The following is a 20496-nucleotide window of genomic DNA, read 5'->3' as shown; positions in this document are numbered from 1 at the left end:
CGTTATGTTTTATTAATATTATAATATTTATGAACCGTATCAATCTGTAAAATTTGCTCATTTCAGAGACTAGATGTTAATGTAATAAATCTCCTGTGCATAGACTTTCAAACGTGATGACTTTCACAAAAGGTGACGTTAAGTATTGACACTTTTAAATGGGATGAGTTTCCAAGTGATGTGTTCAGTTAGTGACGATGTCCAGTCTCTATGACTTCCAATAGTGGTGATGTCCAATACATACGACTTTCAACAGTTCAGAAGCTGCATTCTTCTATAGTGGAGTCATTCAGCTGTGTCAACAGATCACCCAGATTCCCCTTGATTATGTTTCCTGCTTTGTTAGCACAATATTTGCTTCACTTAGGGCTGGCAGGCCTTGATGAAATCGAAACACTGTTCAGTTCGGCGTTCCTTTGATTAAACATACGGCAACACGCCAGTTTCAGTATGAGGCCTATAAATATACTTGAGATGAGGCATAGTTCGGTAAAATGTATAATTGAAATCAAACTTTCCTTTATATTCGAGGACCGTCCTGTTTTTAACCGTTCCTCCACGCAATCCAAAGTCTGTGGTTGATAACTAGCATAAAACTTGTTTGCAAACAATTCCCTCCGGGACGCCAACAAGGGGAGATCACTCACGCCAAACACGCAAACGTTACGTGACCGTCCACCGCCACAGGGCCAGTCGAAGGACTTCTCTCCCCACCCTGGTCCCCAGTTCTTGAAGCGAGCTATGTAGGGTTTCTTGTCATAGTCTGTATCCACCGGTCCTGCAAAGGCAAAGTGGATGGGTTAATAAGTTTAACGTCTGTACCGTACACTACGGCTCTCAGCCCCACACAGTGATGCAGGACGCGAACGTTCAGCTCGCCCTCAGATAGTTTGTGGGTGAATTTGTCAATGGTTTAGTGTAAAAGTGAGTGAGTTCAGTTTTACACCGCTTTTAGTAATATTCCAGCAATATTACGACGGTGGACACCAGAAATGGGCTTCACACATTGTGACCATGTGGCGAATCGAACCCAGGTCTTCGACGTGACAAGCGAATGCCTTAACCACTAGGCTACCCACCGCCCCGCGTACAAATGTTTGCTCGTACTGAGTCTGTGTAGCATTTGCTAAAAACGTTTACGGTTTTTTAGATGCAAAGAAAAACATTAATTTGCCCAAAAGTTTCAAAAGTGTGGACAAGGAATACCCGATATTTTCCTTTAGAGGCATTGAGAAGTTAGGGTGTTATGGCAGGATGACATTAGAGGCATTGAGAAGTTAGGGTGTTATGGCAGGATGACATTAGAGGCATTGAGAAGTTAGGGTGTTATGGCAGGATGACATTAGAGGCATTGAGAAGTTAGGGTATTATGGCAGGATGACATTAGAGGCATTGAGAAGTTAGGGTGTTATGGCAGGATGACATTAGAGGCATTGAGAAGTTAGGGTGTTATGGCAGGATGACATTAGAGGCATTGAGAAGTTAGGGTGTTATGGCAGGATGACATTAGAGGCATTGAGAAGTTAGGGTATTATGGCAGGATGACATTAGAGGCATTGAGAAGTTAGGGTGTTATGGCAGGATGACATTAGAGGCATTGAGAAGTTAGGGTGTTATGGCAGGATGACATTAGAGGCATTGAGAAGTTAGGGTGTTATGGCAGGATGACATTAGAGGCATTGAGAAGTTAGGGTGTTATGGCAGGATGACATTAGAGGCATTGAGAAGTTAGGGTGTTATGGCAGGATGACATTAGAGGCATTGAGAAGTTAGGGTGTTATGGCAGGATGACATTAGAGGCATTGAAGTTTAGTTATTATGGCAGGATGACATTAGAGGCGTGGATGAGGGTAGCAGGATGACATTAGAGGCATTGAAGAAGTTAGGGTGTTATGGCAGGATGACATTAGAGGCATTGAGAAGTTAGGGTGTTATGGCGGGATGACAATAGAGGCATTGAGAAGTTAGGGTGTTATGGCAGGATGACATTAGAGGCATGAGAAGTTAGGGTATTATGGCAGGATGACATTAGAGGCATTGAAGTTAGGGTGTTATGGCAGGATGACATTAGAGGCGTGAAGTTAGGGTGTTATGGCAGGATGACATTAGAGGCATTGAGAAGTTAGGGTATTATGGCAGGATGACATTAGAGGCATTGAGAAGTTAGGGTGTTATGGCAGGATGACATTAGAGGCATTTGAAGTTAGGGTATTATGGCAGGATGACATTAGAGGCATTGAGAAGTTAGGGTATTATGGCAGGATGACATTAGAGGCATTGAGAAGTTAGGGTGTTATGGCAGGATGACATTAGAGGCATTGAGAAGTTAGGGTGTTATGGCAGGATGACATTAGAGGCATTGAGAAGTTAGGGTATTATGGCAGGATGACATTAGAGGCATTGAGAAGTTAGGGTGTTATGGCAGGATGACATTAGAGGCATTGAGAAGTTAGGGTGTTATGGCAGGATGACATTAGAGGCATTGAGAAGTTAGGGTGTTATGGCAGGATGACATTAGAGGCATTGAGAAGTTAGGGTGTTATGGCAGGATGACATTAGAGGCATTGAGAAGTTAGGGTGTTATGGCAGGATGACACTAGAGGCATTGAGAAGTTAGGGTGTTATGGCAGGATGACATTAGAGGCATTGAGAAGTTAGGGTGTTATGGCAGGATGACATTAGAGGCATTGAGAAGTTAGGGTGTTATGGCAGGATGACAATATATGGATGATGATCAACTTCTTGTTGTGCACAGTGGTGCGACGTTTCTTTGGTGGAGGCTCTAACACTGTTATGAAGCGAGTGATCACGAACTAACTAATAAACACCCTTTAACGATCGATCAAAGGTACTTTCATCAGATTTGTATTCTTAATTCCAAGCAGATGATTTTTCAAAGGCAGCCTCCTCTGTACATGACATATAATCTTAAAGAACCACTAAACTTTGTTTTTTGTTACTCTTTTAACCATTACATATGAAAGATTTGTGGTTAGTCTTATGCGGAACACCAAATTTATTCTTTAAAAACTTGTGGTTAATTAATACCGAGCGATTAAAAGTGGCCAAAAAGTCGCCTGCTTCCCTCTCGCCCGCCAACGAAACCACAGACAGGTTACGTAACTCTGTCGCCAGAGCACTACAGTGACGTCATATGAGGAACGATTTTCAGTTAGTTGTATAGAAAATGTGTAGCACGCTCATCATTTTGATGATTTCTCGACATCAACGACGACATGCCGAATCGTTGCTTTGTCGTCAATTGCTCCTAGGGGTCGGGCGATGGTGTCCCCATGCACAGATTTCCACAGGACCCCGCAGTTCGTGCTAAATGGGTTATGTTTGTGAGTGCGAAGCGAGCGTTGTGGAAGCCTGAAACGATATCTTACTTGTGTTCAGATCGCTTCACGGAAGTTAAAGAATCAAAACTACTTACTAGTTGTAGTAAAATATGCATATGATTGATGACCATAAAGATTTTCTATGACACAACTTGTAACATAACGATTTCTTCCTCGGAAGTGAGGTTGTGACGGTCGAAGTAACAATCATATTGTAAGTAGTATTATATTGACACCCACCTCGCTGCCACGAGAGAGAAATTGTTATGATATACGCTATGTCATGCAAAATCCTATTGGCCATCAATAAAATACATATTTTACTACCAGTAGAAAGTAGTTTTGATTTTGTAACTCGGTGAAAACAAACCTAAATACCATTTATCCTCAGACTGGCGGATGTTCCCGACAGGGCGCCGCCATTTTTAAAAATAAAAAAATCTGTTAGAATTAATGAGATTATAGTTTGTTTTCATCTAGTTAGAAAATCAAGACTACTTTCTACTCGTTGTTAAATATGTATTGGAATCATAACCAAACGGATTTTGCATGACACAACTTATAACATAACGATTTCTTCCACGGAAGCGAGGTGGGGTCGAAGTCACAATACTGCGCGATAAATTTCTTGCTACATTCCCATTAGGTTAATGTCCACTCACCAGTATGTAGATACTAGTCAATGTGCGTCTTTATATTTGGTCTTATAATCCTAATTAGTTTATCATCACACTTGTATGCATTTTGAAACTAAATAAAAAGCAGACGATCTGCTGATACTTAAAGTGAATTTATAACAAAACTGTAATATCTAGACATTTTATAGTTTGCCAATGTGAATCATAATTCGCACACACACCCTAGTGCATGGTGTCTGTCTCATTACACTTCACGGCGAAAACAATGATTCTGTTGAATGCTACGACAAATGAATAGAAACAAAATGCAAATATTAAAATTAAAACAGATTAAAGTTATAGGAACAATATCAGGCCATTACCTTGTTCGAGGAATGTATCCATCAATATCCACAAAACTGTTCCAAATGATGTGTCTTTTAACAGTTTAATATACGAAAAAGTGATAAATCTTTTCAGGTATTGGTGTATAGTCTCATTGGTCACCCAAGATAGCACACCTGGCAACTAATTGCATAATGTCCGCCTTTCTTTAAAACAGTAATTTAGTTAGCCAATAATGGGCAATCAATCAATGTATTGCCGGTTAATCCTTTGAAAGAAGGACGTTGTTTTACGCAGACACCGACACGACAGAGTGTATTCAGTATAGATTAGTAAATCTACATACATAAACACTACCTTTTGACAATTCCTCTGTGTAAGATAAAAGTAATTAATCAATCAGCGTGTTATCGGTTAATCCTTTGATCGATGTTTATAATGTTGAATATTTACTCCAGACACAAGAAATGCCAAATGGGAACCTTTGTCGGGTAATCTAAAGTGTGTTACCACTAATTATACCTGTTATAAATTCATTAACTGACCATCAAGTGAATGATGACAAATAACATGTGTAGGTTTATACCACCTAACACGGGTTACAACGAGGGAGTATTAATTGCTGTATTGCATGTGAAAACTTATGGGCCGACACTGTTTTGAGAATACAAACAGATTTTTACATGACATGATTAAATATCGAGGTAAAACAACACAGAAATGGGATCAATTTGGATCAGTCATTATACAAATAAGGCCTAACGACACCAATCGATTTTGACAGAATCGTCTATGAAAACAAGTTGTAACTCGGAAACTAGGCAAAGCAGGAGACAAAATTAAATGACAGTAGATTGTGAGAACATATAGCTTTCATTTTCCACAACAGTTGTCACGATTTCAGGTTTATACAAGCCTGTAAACACGATAATTTACCCCCTAAAATGTAGATGAATTCTGCATCGGCTCTCAAAGCTATTCCTCATATGACGTCACAGAGGCGCTCCGCTCTGATTGGTTGAAATTTCGTTCGCGGATGAGAATTGTGCACTGTTGTCTAAAAGGTCGATTTAAGTCAGTTAAAGGTCGAAATGAGTAGTTTTAATGACGGGGTTTCATTTATAACGATGCCAGTTAGTGATTTATGTATTTGTACCCCCTAGGGTTTATGTGACCTTTAACAATTTGATAGGGGTAACAAGTTAAGGGGTAAGCGCAGTAGTTGGACCAGTGAAACAAATGCACGTGCGGTACCTGATGAGTGTTAACTTAGACTAACCCAACGTGTTCTCGGTGTTTCATTTAATGTGCATACCCCCTTGTAATACAAACCAATAAAAGCGATTTGAAACTATGATCGTTTGTTAAACAACTTTTATCCTAAGTTGAATCAAATTCTCAGATTTGAATGTTCATTTGGATTCGCAATCTTAATTTCACTTTATTTGAGTTACCTTTTTGTTTAAAATGAAATTCATCGGTACGTTTTCACTGCAAACAGACTATAAGTGGTCTTGTCGTTGAGTAGTACTAGTCGACCCTTGTCGACCACCGCCATGACGGTGTGCTGCCGCTCCACGCTCTGTTAACAACGCTTTGGCTGACGTTTAGTGCATTCGTTACGCTAAGTTGTGAGGAGCCTGATTCAAGCATGCCGATGCATCTCGACAATTGCTCTGACATCAAACGATGTCGTTGAGGAGGCATCATGAGTGTTAAATATAATGACAAACGTACTGAAATTTCAAAACCTTCATCAACAATCCACACACAAGTGTGAGCTGACAACGTGACGTTTACATCTAAGTAAGAAAAGTGAGGCTGCATGCTCATCTAATGGCATGAAATACACGTGCAAATGAGTATATGGCACTGCCAATATGTCCTTATAACAATGTATCGTTTATCAGCGGCAGTAACAAAACTTACTTGCATATGAATACGCAATACCTTTTAGAATGTGGTCAAATGTAACATTTGTTATATTTGCGATTACACTTTCGGTTTGGCTAGGCGTCTGACTTCGTGTGCTGGTGATTAGGTGCCTGACTCAGAGGGTGTGGGTTCGAATCCCGGATGGGACTCTACCCAACAAACGTACTAGAATCTGTTCTTTTCTAAGAAAGTGTAATCTCAAATATAACATATGTTATTTGCATATCATCAAACTTCTATGATCCCTATCAAATTGTGAGTAGTATATTTCTTGTGCTTTGTTTCATAAGTTGTTAAATAAAATCATCTGTTTTTCCGTTGTGTAATTCTTTGAATTTGGATTTCAACTTTACACTCTACCTGTCGATGATCCGGAAATGCCGAGCTGCGGATTGTGATTCAGTGTGGCAAAAAATGTTTCATCGGGAACTTTAGTGTGTGTGAGCCATCTTGTAAATTCCTTAGCAATGGGATTGTTGATGGCGTAGTCGACGAAGTTCCTGTTTACTGCAACGTGGACGTTGCCTTTGTACAGCGAGATGTTATGGGGCGGAGGACCCGCCATGTCCCAGCGGCGCGGTTTCCATCGCCTGTAATGCAAGCACAAGAAGGTCCAGAGTCTTTAAGCTCATCTTTTCAATGTTCATTTTAGGTGGGTCGATAAAACCTCTTCATTAAGTTCATTGTGCACATTGTGCACGTGCTACACTGGATACGTGGCATCAACTTTCATGCAAAGTGGTTTGCTACATGTTTATTTAGAGATATTTTTATAACTTTTCAAATAACCTATATTTTCTGCAATTTTGTGTTATGCTCAGTTACTTTTTTTCCGTAAGTATAGCGGTGAAAGTCATATTAATGTATCAGTGGTGGCACCGGGTGTTGGCGAAACCATTATTACTCTGAACACTGAACCCTGGATTAATGTATTACCTGGCTAATACATACAATGGGAGATAATCCAGATATCATAACAGCCATATTGATAATCCGGCAGTGTGTTAATCTTCACAACCTGTGTAAGACCAACTAAGGGATCGGTCACTTACTTTATACATAATTTTTTTTTTTTTTAAATTTTTAATTTTCTTGGGGGGTGGTGGTGTGTGTTCACTCACATTGTACATGCTTCTCCATAACGTGTCCGCACGTGACACTGTCTGTGACGTCATATTAATACTTACGACTGACTATTTGCATCAACTATATTTGCTCCATTCATGATCTTCAAAATCCTGACAATTTCAAGATTGGTCTTGAGAGGGTATTCCTGCCCTGTAAGATTGATGAAGTATCGCCAGCGTGGACGGCCCAGCAGGTCTCCCATGCACGACAGATCTGCACCAAGGACTGAAAATGTCCCCCATTCTATAGCGAATACCTTCTCAGGAGTAAACACATTTGGAAAACAGTTCACAATGCGTTTCATATTCTCTTTGACCAGCTCAGACGCATTTTTATCCACATGAATACAATAGAAGTTGGTTGGTCTATAGATCGCTCTGAGAAGCCTTTCCGCTTGCTCCACGTCCTTATACATCACTATACTAAACGCAAGAGGGAACCCAGTCTCCTCGATGCTTGCGTCAAGTGTATATTGACACTCTTTAAAAACGTTTGGCAGTTCTTCGCCATAGTTACACAATGTGTGTTCGGTGTATAGGGGTGGCGCTTGTCATACCTAACGGCTCTCTTCATCGCTTCCCCATCACCCTCTATCAGCGCCATGCAGGACGGTCTCTCTTCAACAGGCGATGAACTTGAGAGCTGGTCAGAAAGAGCCCTACTCACATGTTTTACCAGCGTTCTTCGTTCTGCTTTCCCTTGATGAAATACGGTCTCTTTACTCTGTTTCTTTGTGTTGCCTAGCAACGCGTATAATCCTGTAGTTAGTGCTGCCGAAGATACCATCAACGCAGCGAGGACGTATTTAAACTGTCTGGGTCTGACCATAGCCGTACTCAGCATACGAAGTCTAGAAAACAGAGAAACTTCATTGTTATATATCTGGAGGTGACATGAGTTGAGTTGAGTTGGCATCGCTTCAGCCACATAGCGACAAGACCGAGTCTGCATACATACACATTATATATACTTACACAGTACACAGGAGTTGAAGAATGATGACAATCATTATGGATAAACTTCTTTTATTCTGTGAAGGGCGGCGTTTCGACATAGGTTCTAATGTCGTTAGATCATCACTTGCTTGACAAAGACATTAGAATCTATGATGAAACGTCGCCCTTCACAGAAGAAAAGAAATTTATCCATAATAATTGTCATCAGTCTTCATCAACTCAACTTTTAAAATGTCAATCAAAGAAGTACAAAGGAGTTTCTTAAAATACATATTTTTTTTCATTACAGTATGTTTTGCAAATAGAAAAGTCATAACACCAAATTTATAAACAGTCAATTTATCACACATATACGTTACAATTATGATAGAGACCAATTTCACCCAAGTAGTAAACAATGACGGATAACACATGACAGGAAAACAGATATTTCAGATTCACTGATTCATAATGTGAATCCCTAGAATCTGAGACGTCCTCAAAGTCAAGCAGAATATATACTCTCCGAAAAAAAAGAAACGCATCATGAACATAGCAATTTCATGTAGCAATGAATTAAAACGTGATTCATTTTACAAAAGGTTTTGCTCTGTTTATGAGTCCTATGGTGTTTATGCTTTGAAACATCACAACAATACGCACCATCCTTAAAATACCCGTATTTAACAGCATGATTTTCAATTTCGGTGTGTAGTGTCACAGAATACACAATTCACATGCAATGCACGTGAAAGTTGGGGATCAGGTAGTCTCAATGATGGGTATAAAAGGTTGATCGCTGTCTGTCGATTATTCACTGTATTTGGAATATTGTTGACGAACGCAAAATGCCTAAGTGAAACCAACCGTCATATCGCCATTGGTTTGCTTGAAGCTGGCCAGTCTTAACGTGCAGTTGCCCGACGCATGAATGTTCACCAAAGCACCATTTCAAGGCTCTGGGAGAGATATCGCCGGCAGAATGCGGTAGCAGATGCTCCTCGTAGTGGGCGACCTCGAGCGACCACTGTGGCGCAGGATCGCTACATCCGGGTACATCACCTCAGATTCACCTGCGTCATCGAACAGCTACGGCGACAAGTACCGCTCGACAAATACCCGAATTGAGGAGGCTTTCAGCACAGACCGTCAGGAACAGGTTGAGAGAGGCTGGTTTACGTGCCAGAAGACCTTATTTTGGCCCTGTGCTTCGACAACAACATCGTCGACATCGAGTTCAATGGTACACCAACGTTCAGGCCTGGAACCTACCGAATTGGCGTAGAATCTGGTTCAGTGATGAATCACGATTTCTATTGGAACGACGCGATGGAAGAATGCGGGTGTACAGACGTCGACGTGAACGTTTCGCCGACGCTTGCGTTCCCCAGGTGAACAGATTCGGCCAGGGCAGTGTTATGATGTGGGGAGCGATCACCTGCCGTAGGAGAAGTGATTTGGTGATGATCCAGAGCAACCTGACAGCTCAACGGTACTGTGACGAAATCCTACGCCCACACCTCCTTCCAATCATTGATCGCCAGAGGGAGTTGTTTCAACAGGACAATGCCAGGCCCCACACAGCACGTCACACTAGAGACTTCCTCCAGAACCACAACATCAATGTGCTCCCCTGGCCCTCAAGATCACCGGACTTAAAGCCGATCGAACATCTGTGGGATGCCCTGGGCAGACGGGTGCGACGCCGTAACCCTCAGCCCCAGACACTTCAGCAACTCGCACAGGCACAGGCAGAGTGGGCTGCGATTGGGCAACACGAGATTCTGAGACTTATTCGTTCGATGCCGAGGCGATGCCGTGTAGTTCTGGATGCCCACTGTGGTCACATGAGGTATTGACTTCAGCGCCACCACACGTCTCCATGTGACACTCAAACTGACTTTCCTCGAGTTGATGCCAAAGACGGATAAGTCTGCATTCCCAGTGTGCAATTTCGCTATATTTCATTGACTCATAAAGCCTACAAAATGTTTCAAAATAAACATAAAAATACAGTTGAAATTCCTATATGCGTTTCTTTTTTGGGAGAGTATACATTCTTGATGGTAAACAATTCATCGCAAGAGACAAACTAAGACTGAAAAGGTCCATACCCATCTGTTTTGAGCAGACAGTCACGAGTAAAGCGACTGTGGCCAACACGACATTGTCGAATTACCTCATCACAACCCAAGTAGGTATAACCGATTGTTGTTTCTGCTCGTGAAGTTCATTTCCTCCTACCTGGAGGTCCCATGTTTTTCATGAGGTCCCGAGTATAACTTTTGATAGTGGGTTTGAAGTCACTATACGGGATCAGCAGGGGAGATAACGGTTTGTTAAGAGTTGGATTTGCTGCAGCATCGGCTTTTGTGTTACCTGCTATGCCTACGTTACCTGGTAACCAGCAGAGGACGATGTTGCATTGTTAGGTTCTAGAATGTCAAGGATGATAGGGTGGCTCAAATTGACATTTTGAAGTGCCTAAAGGCAAGACAATGAATCTAAAAGGATTAATCAGTTTTGGGAATGGTTCTGCTGTTTGATATAGGCCAAAGCCATGAAGATAGCTTTTGCCTCAGCATTGGAAATGGAGCTATTTGTAAGGGATTCTTGAGGAGACATTCTTCGATCCAATGACTGTGGCACTGGCAAACTTTGTCATGGATTCGTCTGTAAAAATGGATATGTGGTGAGGGTAAGATCCACGTATGGCTTCACCTCTGCCAGATTTGAACAGGAGGGTTGAAATAGCAATTGTATGCTGGATTTGCCTGATTTGATACTGCAGTGAAAGTTTAAAGATCCAAGACAGAGCCTCGGGCCTTGGCGGTAGATTGAATCTATTTGTACTAAATTGCTATTGCCACCATAGACAACTGAGCCATAATCTAGTTTAGAGTAAATTAATCATCTGTACAAGTGAAGGAGAGGAGTCTTGAAACGACTTTTATTAAGTTAAGAGCCTTCAAGTACTTTGTTTTCAAATATTAAATGTGTGGTAAGAATATTAAATGAGGTTAAATATGAGTCCCAGGAATCTGGCCTCTTCTACTACCTTGAAGGGAGACTACCATCTAAAACAAATTCTGGATCTTTGTCAGGTTTGTTTCTGAACCACAAAAGAAACGTTGCCTTTCAAAACCAAATGCAAAATTTTGTTCTTACAAGGTGGTGTTTTTATTATGATTGTACGGTGTTGTTAACATGTTTTTCAATCCAAATTGACAGTTATTACCAACATCAGGGTGTTTTCTGATGAAAAAGCATCTCGACCAAACGCACCGAAAAAAGGCAGACAGGTTCCATATGACATTCGTGAAAATGAAAATACAAGTGCCTTTCGTGACAACCCTACCAATGAAAGCGAGTCCTAAACTCGCTTGAAATCATTTTTGTTTTGACACAATCACCATGCCACGACTCACGAGAACAGAGGAACCAAGTCTTTGGACGATTGCAAGTTAGCCAGTAACCAATCATTTTAATGTTCATGTTAGGATAATCTACCGACTGCAGGAGTGGTATCAGGTCACTAACAGCATCCAAGACCGTTAACGCAGAGGGCGACCTTCAGTTACATCACAACGTCAAGACCGACAGATTGTGCACAGCCATCTGCAGGATCGCTTCCCCAGAGCGACGTAAACAGCACGCCAGACCATTGGGACTCACAACAGAACCATCAGTGCTGATACAGCGGAAGAAACCTCTACTGTCACAGAGCATATCGTAGTCCTGTCTTCACGGCTCATCACCACCAAAACCGACTGCACTGGGCAACTCAGCATCGAAATTGGCGTTATCGACAATGGAGAACTGTTCTTTTTATCTTATGAAAGCCGATATTGTGTTTCGAAAGTCGATGGCAGAGTGGGACTATGGTGAAGGCGTGGGGAACTGTTTTCCAATGAGTGCATTGTTGAAAGAGACTCGTGGGGTGGTCCAAGCATCATGGTATGGGAGTGCAATCGGTCTGAACCAGTTAGTTGACACCGTGGTGTTCCAGAATCTTGGTCCAGGATGAGGAAATGACGTGACAGCTGCTCGCTATATTGACCAAGTCATAAGACCCCACATTGTACCACATTTTGGACGTTACAGAAATCACATCTTCCAGCAAGACAACGCTCGTACCCACAGTGGCAGAGCAAGATTGGACTTCCTGAGACAACATGCATCCAAACCCTACAATAGCCTGCACTCAGTCGGGATTGAAGTCCAATAGAACACCTTTGGGACGAGATTCAAAGAAGGCTGAATGGCCTCCAACCAATGCCGACAACTGCGGCTGGACTCGGTCAGGCATTTCGCAAAGTATGGACCCAAGTGCATATATCCTTCGTCAACCGGCTAATTCATTCCATGTACAGACGATGCAACGATTTCACCGATGCCCATGAAGGCCATACACAATACTGACTTTGGGGTATCTTAATGGTACGATTTTTGGTGATTTTGTTTGTGTGAACTCTAAATGTGATTCTCGAAAATGTGTTAACCATAATAGGCAAATTTGAACTCAACCCCCCATTTTGATTGTTAATAAGAGTGAATTAAAGTGTGTGCTTTAAGAAACCGCTATCGGTGCGACATTCTTTTGTGGTTCAGTATATTTACAACATAAGTAAATACAATTCATTTTGGATCTAGAGGACTTGAAGCCATTTTCATTGGCCCGTTTCTTTATTTTATTAAGACAGATATGTTTCTGCCTTTCTATGGTGTGCATATTTTTACCACGACATGAACTATTGAAATCATCCACGAAATTGACCAATCAACACAACTGTTCCAAACGTTAGTGAGACTGTTACTTTTGATGCAAAAAGTTGTGACTGACAGGATGCTGTCTTGACAGACGCCCTGGTCCTGGTTCAAATAATCAGCCAATGTGGAACCCATTCGTGCTTAAATTGTCTAATGTTTAAAAACTATGACCTGAATTAGCCTGCCCCTCAATCCTAATTCATGCAAATCTTTTACAATACCATGCTTCCACGTCGAAAAAGATAGATACAGTATGTTGCAGTGGTCCATGGAACGTCTGGGTTTTTTTCAGAAACCACACTGGACATCGTTATTTTCGTTAATTATTCTTAAGACCTCTGTAATTCCATTGAATCATGTTTTAGGGATTCATGGTGCTTCAACTGGTGAGATGTCACATGAACCTGAGCCGGCATTTGGATTATTCCTATTTGTGTCAAGTGATGGAGTGGCCTCCATATCTAGAGGACCAAAGGAGTTATGGACCTCCAAGGGGACCTCTAAAGGAGAGGTGGCCTTTGGTGCTGGAGCTGGCAGCTTCTCAGGCTGCTTTTGTCGTATTAGTTTTTTTTTCCTTTGTTGGAACAGTTTATTTTGCTGGCTTTGGCATCGGTCTGGTGAGTCTGAAGTCTTAATCCTTGGTTTTTGGGGTGACACAGTTTGCTTTTTTAGGATAGAAATTGGTTGAACAGATGTTACCCATGTGAGGTCAATCTGGCAGTCAATGGTTGATCATGTTTTATTTTAAAAAATTGGGATTCTCTTTGTTACACAGGATTTCGAAGAGGCCTTATGGTTCCCACCACAGTTTGTAATGCTTGTCAGTGCTCTCATGCTTGTCACTGCAACTGTAACAAACTACAGAGGCACGTCAGGACTTGGATCCATGTTCAAACGTTTTGCAAGTGTAACACCGGAGTGGATTGGGGACATACACCTCCACTCCAATTTTGCAGTAACCAGCTTTGATCGATTGAAGGATAGTCGTTCGGGCAAATGTGGAGATAAGTGTTGGTGGGTTGGACCTTTTTGACAGTTAATCAGTTCACATCTGTGACAGCATGCTGTTAAGTTCCAGGGCATGTGCTTAAAAATACTAGCACCTACACAGCACGACTGATGTGGATTGATCCCGTATCCCCATCACCTATAATACTGACTTACTTATCGCATTGGTTCGCGGGATACAACCTGTGTTTATTATACCTACAGGTGGACAGACTAGCATCTGAGGAGAACTGAAACTGGTCTTGTCACGGCAAATTATTAACCGTAACAAAATTGGGGGCTCGTCCGGGATAGAATTCATTTGACATTTGAGACCTATTGTGAAATTTTGCAGCAAGTTTAATGTGAAACCAGCAAAATGGTGTTTAAACTTGGGAAGTTTCTTAAGTCCCCTGACCCTGAGAGTTTCAATGAATTGCGCAAATCAGATTTATTGCAAATTTCTGCACATTTCAAACTTGAGGTCAAACCTGCTATGAGGAAATTTCAGCTTTTGAAATTCACTGTATTGATGAGGGAGTTTTTGGAAATGACGTTTTGGAAATGGTTGAAGAAGAATGTTCGGACCAATTGGAAATGAAAAAACATGAAATTCAGTTAAAAATTCAAAAAGAAGAAAATAGAAAACAGGAAGAATTAAATAGTCAAGAAATAGAATTCAGAAAATGGGAAATTGACAGGAAGAAATTGGAAACTGATGAAAGTAGATTGGAATTTGACAGAGAAATTGAGCTGAAAAAGCTTGAAAACCCTTCTCCTCCCTCAAACCATTCCTCTTTTGACATTGCAAGGCCTGCCAGACTGGTGCCCCTTTTAAAGAGAAAAAAGTAGACAAATACTTTCTACATTTTGAAAAAGTTGCTGAAATGTGGCCTAAGGAGTCATGGACTATGCTACTGCAAACTGCAAACTGTTTTAAAGGGTAAAGCTCAGGATGCTTATTCGGCCTTATCTATACAGGAAAGCTCAGATGATGATCTTGTCAAAAGGATCCATTATAAAGCTTCTGAGTTAGTGCCTGAAGCTTATTGCCAGACATTCAGAAATGCTCATTAAAGGGACAATGAGACTTTTGTAGAATTTGTTAGAGAAAAGGAAACTTTGTTTGACAGGTGGTGTGGTGTAAGGAAGAGACAGATTTTGATGGTTTGAGGCAGTTAGTTTTGATGGAGGATTTCAAGCAGAGTGTTCATTCTGATCCCAAGACTTACTTGGATGAACATAAGGTTGATGACTTACATGAGGCAGCGATGTTGGCAGATGATTATTGTTTGACTCACAAGAGTTCTTTTAGGTCTCTGGGTAATACCAAGTTTTCTGGCCAAAAGGGCTTTTCCCCGGGTAAGACTTCAGGACATGCAGGTTTCAGTGGTGTGAGGACAGGTTCAAATTCTTCTGACAAGCAGTCACATTCTTTTCAGTCTAAGCCGAAGTCTTCCAGTGGTTCTGATCCTGTTTGTGCATATTGTAAGAAGCCAGGTCATTTGATTTCTGCATGTTACAAACTCAAGTTTAAAAATCAGGCTGCAGGTTCCCCAAATGCTTTTGTGTCTATAGCACCTAAGCCTTTCTTTCCAGGTGGTTCTGAGGAGAGTTTTCTTTGTGAGAGTAAATTCCCAGATTCTGTAGTTCGGAAGGAGTATTTGCCCTTTGTTTCTAAGGGTTGTGTGTCGCTTATGGGAGATAATTCTACCCCACGGCCCGTTATTATCTTGAGGGATACTGGAGCTCTTCAATCTCTGATTTTAAAGGATATTTTGCCTTTTTCTGATGAGTCTTGAACAGCGAACATGGATGTTTTACTTCAGGGTATAGGTGGCAATTCTTCTGCTCCTCTCCATTTTGTGAATTTGACTTTCAGGTAAGGTGAAAGTTGGTGTTCTTGACTCTCTCCCAGTTCTGGTGTCCATTTGTTGATCGGTAATGATCTTATGGGGGTGCTGATCCCATTGTCACTGTTTATCGGAGAGTTCAGTTAGTACAGAAAAGTTGGAGGATGAATTTCTGGGTATTTTTCCTTCTTGTGCAGTGACTCATTCAATGTCGAAAGGCATTTCTTCCAAGACTTTCTTTGCCGAATGATTCCATTTATGATTTATCAGATACTTTCATAGATCATTCTTTTCATGAGGCAGAGGCTGGTGACTTATCTTCAAACAGTAGTAACTCTTCAGGTCTTCTTGATAAGTCTGATAGTTTGTCAGGTGGTGATCATATTCTTTCTAGGGAGCAGCTTATTAGTGCACAGGGTGAGGATGTTGAGTTAAATTATGACAGAAAGTCAAAAGAGAGAAATTTCATTTGTCGTGAGAAAGTGTTAGTCTTACTTCCCATTCCTGGTCAACCACTGAAAGCTACATGTCAAGGTCCATATGATTTTGACAAAAAGGTTAGGGACACAGACTATGTTGTCCTGATGCCTGGACGCCGTACGCAAAAGAGTTTGTGTCATGATTAAGAAATACCATGACAGGTTAGAAACCAAACAGGTCAATTGTATTGCCACACTCTCTCCAGTTACTGATTGTCTGATTGTACTAAAGACAATGGTGAACATGTTGACAATATTGATGATGGTTTAAGAAATGTGAAGTATGATGACCTTAGTGATAATGTTTCACCAAAGTTAAGAAATTCTGATATGATGGCTCACCTTGATGAGAAACTATCACATTTATCCCCTGAGCAGAAAGTTCAAATTTCAGATTTGATTCATGAGTTTTCTCATTTATTTCCTGATGAGCCTGGCCGATCTAATGTTGTTAGCCATGATATAGATGTAGGTGATTCTGTGCCTGTAAAACAACATCCATATCGGATGAATCCTGTGAAACGTGAGATTCTGCAGAAAAAAGTGAAATACATGCTGGACAATGACATTATTGAACCCAGTGACAGTCCGTGGAGTTCACCATGTGTTCTTGTGCCGAAGAGTGGTGGAGGTGGTTGGCGCTGCTGTGCTGATATGAAAGCTGTCAATGCACTCTCACGAACTGATTCTTATCCAATTCCGAGAGTGGACGGTTGCATTGATCGCATTGGTCAAGCTAGATATACATGTATAAGTAAGTTTGACATATTGAAGGGCTTCCACTCACAGACTGTGCAAAGAAAATATCGGCATTAGCTACACAAGATGGACTGCATCAATACAAAGTGATGCCGTTTGGTCTGAAGAACGCACCAGCAATGTTCCAGAGACTCGTCAACAATGTCACTTCTGGTCTTGATAGTGCCGAAGCTTACATGGATGATGTCATCAATTACGACATGGAGTGGGAAGGCCATCTGAAGAGAATTCGAACTTGTGCTTGCTTTGAAAGACTGTCTGAAAGAAAATTGACTGTGAATCTTGCAAAGTGAAGGCACAAGTAGAAATTTTAGGGCATGTTGTAGGGCACGGCCAGGTACAGCCAGTTCATGCTAAGGTTGAAGTAATTGTACATTTTCCAGTACCTCAGTCTAAGAGAGAACTCATGAGATTCTTGGGTATGGCAGGCTATTATAGAAAGTTTTGTCAAAATTTCTCAGATGTTGTATCACCACTTACCAACCTTTAAGGGAAAAGGTAAAATTCCAGTGGGATAGTAGTTGTAAGACTGCATTTGAAAAGTCAAAGCCATACTCATGAATTCTCCAGTATTGCAGGCACCAAATTTTGAGAAAGCATTTAAGTTACAAATTGATGCAAGTGATGTAGGTGCAGGTGCTGTCCTGATTCAAGAGGATAATTCAGGAATTGATCACCGAGTTTGTTATTTTTCCAAAAAGTTTGATAAGCATCAAAGAAATTATTCTACCATTGAGAAAGAGACATTAGATCTTTTGCTAGCTTTGCAGCATTTTTGAAGTGTACCTAGGTGCCACTACTTTTCCAATTGAAGTGTTTACTAATCACAATCCCTTGACTTTTCTTCACAAAATGAAGAACAAGAATCAAAGACTTATGAGGTGGAGTTTGACCTTGCAAGGGTTCAATCTTGTGATTAGACACATTAAAGGCAAAGACAATGTTTGTGCTGATGCACTTTCAGGGTTGTAAATGTGTAATGACTTGATGATGCTGTATGTTTGTATCTCCATTATATCATAGTAATTCTGCAAGATGTTTCTCATGTTATTCATATTATGTCATTCAGTTAATTATTATGTTAGTTATGTTGCTCAAGGGGGGAGTGTTATGAGAGTTTTTTTTTTGTAATTTGTAATATCACATTGATTAAGTGATAGTTATTATGGGTCACGATGTCTTAAGTGTGAGTTTGGCTCGCATCTCGCATCATATATATATTCAATGGCAATAGTATTTGTAGCGGCACGCCTTTTTGATAGCGCTTCAGAGTTGCCTCCCTTGACAATCTTGTTTATTTCCGGCTCTCGTCATGCCGTGGAGCTTTCCATAACATTCTGAGAGGATAATGATGGAGCCTAGCTTTGCTAGAATGCTCGAGAACTGTGTAAGAGCTATATAGAGGCTGGTTGTTGAGTTGTGCGACCGAACTTTCACATGATTGGATTTATATACATCTGTCTGCCATCATTAAGTTGATAAATGTTTCAAGACCAACCGTGCTAGTCTATTCAACTGCTGTCATTGTAAACAACCTTCATTCAGTATATCTGTTCTCACTGTAAATATCAAGACCATGGTGAGTTAATATTTTATATTTGTGACCCAATATTTTATATTTGTACTAGAAATCTGTATTGTCATTCATTGTAGCTTGCTCATCGTTTATTCAATATATAATTGAATATTTTAGACTTGTCTGTGTTCAATTTTGCTGGTTCAAAGTGGACTCCTAAACCTTTTGTCACGGCAAATTATTAACCGTAACAGTACAATGTGTGAAGTTTTGCGATTATTTACAGCTGCCATATAGCTGCAATATTGTTGAGTGTGGCGTTAAACAACAAACAAACAAACCACCAATGTTACGTGGAACTACAACAGTGATGTCACTGGACACACACGTTGTATACTGCTGTAGGCCATGCAGCTCCCCTTTTTATTTAAATCCTACAAAACTTTATATACACATTCATTTCAATACACTCGTGTGTGACATGAATTCAAGACAAATCACAAAACTAACGAAAACATATTTCATCGAGGATTGTCTTCATCCATCCAGTCATTCAATATCAGCTAGTTATTTTCTGAAAATACGTATTTTCGCTTGTTAGGACAGACAAGAGAGTTTTGTTGACCTGTGCTGAACTGCGTCTTCAGAGGGTACAGTTGAACACTGAACGCAGTCGTATATTAAGAACATCTACCTACCTGAGGTATCCTTATGTTCCCATCACACACCTTGTAGTCGCTGTCGCTGCATAAATTGGCTGCACTCGCCTCGTCCACGTTCAATACTATGACGCCAACGACGACATACTGCAACAGCTGCGTCCCCATTCCTTTATACGACTTCATCAATAACGAGGTAAATGTGCCACCATTTCACCTATTCCTTTTGTTGACATTGTTCTCAGGTCCGTTCTCTGGCTAACATAACTAGTAGATATATTTAGAGATTTGAATCAAATGTCAAAAATAGTGCATTAATTTCTATCATATGGTTGTGATAAATTGTTTTAGTTATTTAATCGAAGTCAAAAGAAGGATATTTAATACACAGCTGGTTCCTCTTTATAACGGTAACGTATTTGGTGTGGGTGTATAGTTTTGAGGAAATATATTTGAAAATATCAGAGTAGTTTAAGATGAATATTCTTTCTACCCTTAACTTCAGAAACTACAGCTGGGAATATAGTTTGTCTACTTTCTTGACGGCCACAGTGTGGATCATTGATGTAATGAAACAGTAATTACTCGATGGACCAGATGCCACATCAGCCGATCACATTACACGTTAACAATCGTTAAGTCAGAATAGAAACTGTTATTGTTCCCAAATCAACAGGTACTCGAGGCCGACGCGGTCAGCGTTAAGGAGAACACCGAGGCCTGGCCGGCTCTGAGTTGGGCTTCCATGTTAAACAGCATGTGTACGAAATACAGGGTTACTGGAATAGATGAGGTGCGGGCCTCTCTCTCTCTCTCGTTGCTGTAGAAAGTTTAAGCGGAGTCATTGGTCAATAAGCGGTTTTCATTGAAAACAAATACCACCACTTCCTTCTGCTCCAGCCGTTATGCTGGTAACGGTAAAAGCCGAACGATCCGGAATGAAACATGTGCATGATCACTTGACTGGGTGAGAATACGTCATTGTATGCCGCTTTCATCAATATTCACGATATCTCATGACGGAGAAACGAAGAACCTTAAACGTTTGCTGGGATTACAAAGAGTTAATTACGAGGGGAGGTAAAACAGGTTTGAGAACTCACTACCTAAAGTTGTGAAACAGCTCTGCCCCTAGTGGTACTGCATACATTCATGAGAAAGTTACACCACCT

The 20496-nt window shown here is 40.8% G+C and overlaps 1 protein-coding gene across 2 annotated transcripts; it reads right to left on the bottom strand.

Annotated features, from left to right (window-relative positions):
- Positions 1–19595, bottom strand: LOC124257702 (beta-1,3-galactosyl-O-glycosyl-glycoprotein beta-1,6-N-acetylglucosaminyltransferase 3-like). 2 transcript variants are annotated; one of them, XM_046691833.1, is made up of 4 exons: positions 19360–19595; positions 7426–8216; positions 6599–6828; positions 1–778 (listed from the first exon to the last, which is right to left on the bottom strand). In XM_046691833.1, exons 2-4 carry the CDS (start codon positions 7779–7781, stop codon positions 360–362), a joined length of 1005 nt encoding a protein of 334 aa, XP_046547789.1. In that variant the 5' UTR covers positions 7782–8216; positions 19360–19595; the 3' UTR covers positions 1–359. The 2 variants fall into 2 exon arrangements, with proteins under 2 accessions (XP_046547789.1, XP_046547788.1); XM_046691832.1 differs by having other exon boundaries at positions 19364–19595.
- Positions 19596–20496: the final 901 nt, after the last annotated feature.

This window comes from Haliotis rubra, unplaced genomic scaffold, assembly GCF_003918875.1.
Source record: "Haliotis rubra isolate DU_JTF1 unplaced genomic scaffold, ASM391887v1 Scf67, whole genome shotgun sequence".
NCBI classification, from domain to species: Eukaryota; Metazoa; Mollusca; class Gastropoda; order Lepetellida; family Haliotidae; genus Haliotis; species Haliotis rubra.
This window is presented reverse-complemented; position numbering and strand designations above follow the sequence as displayed.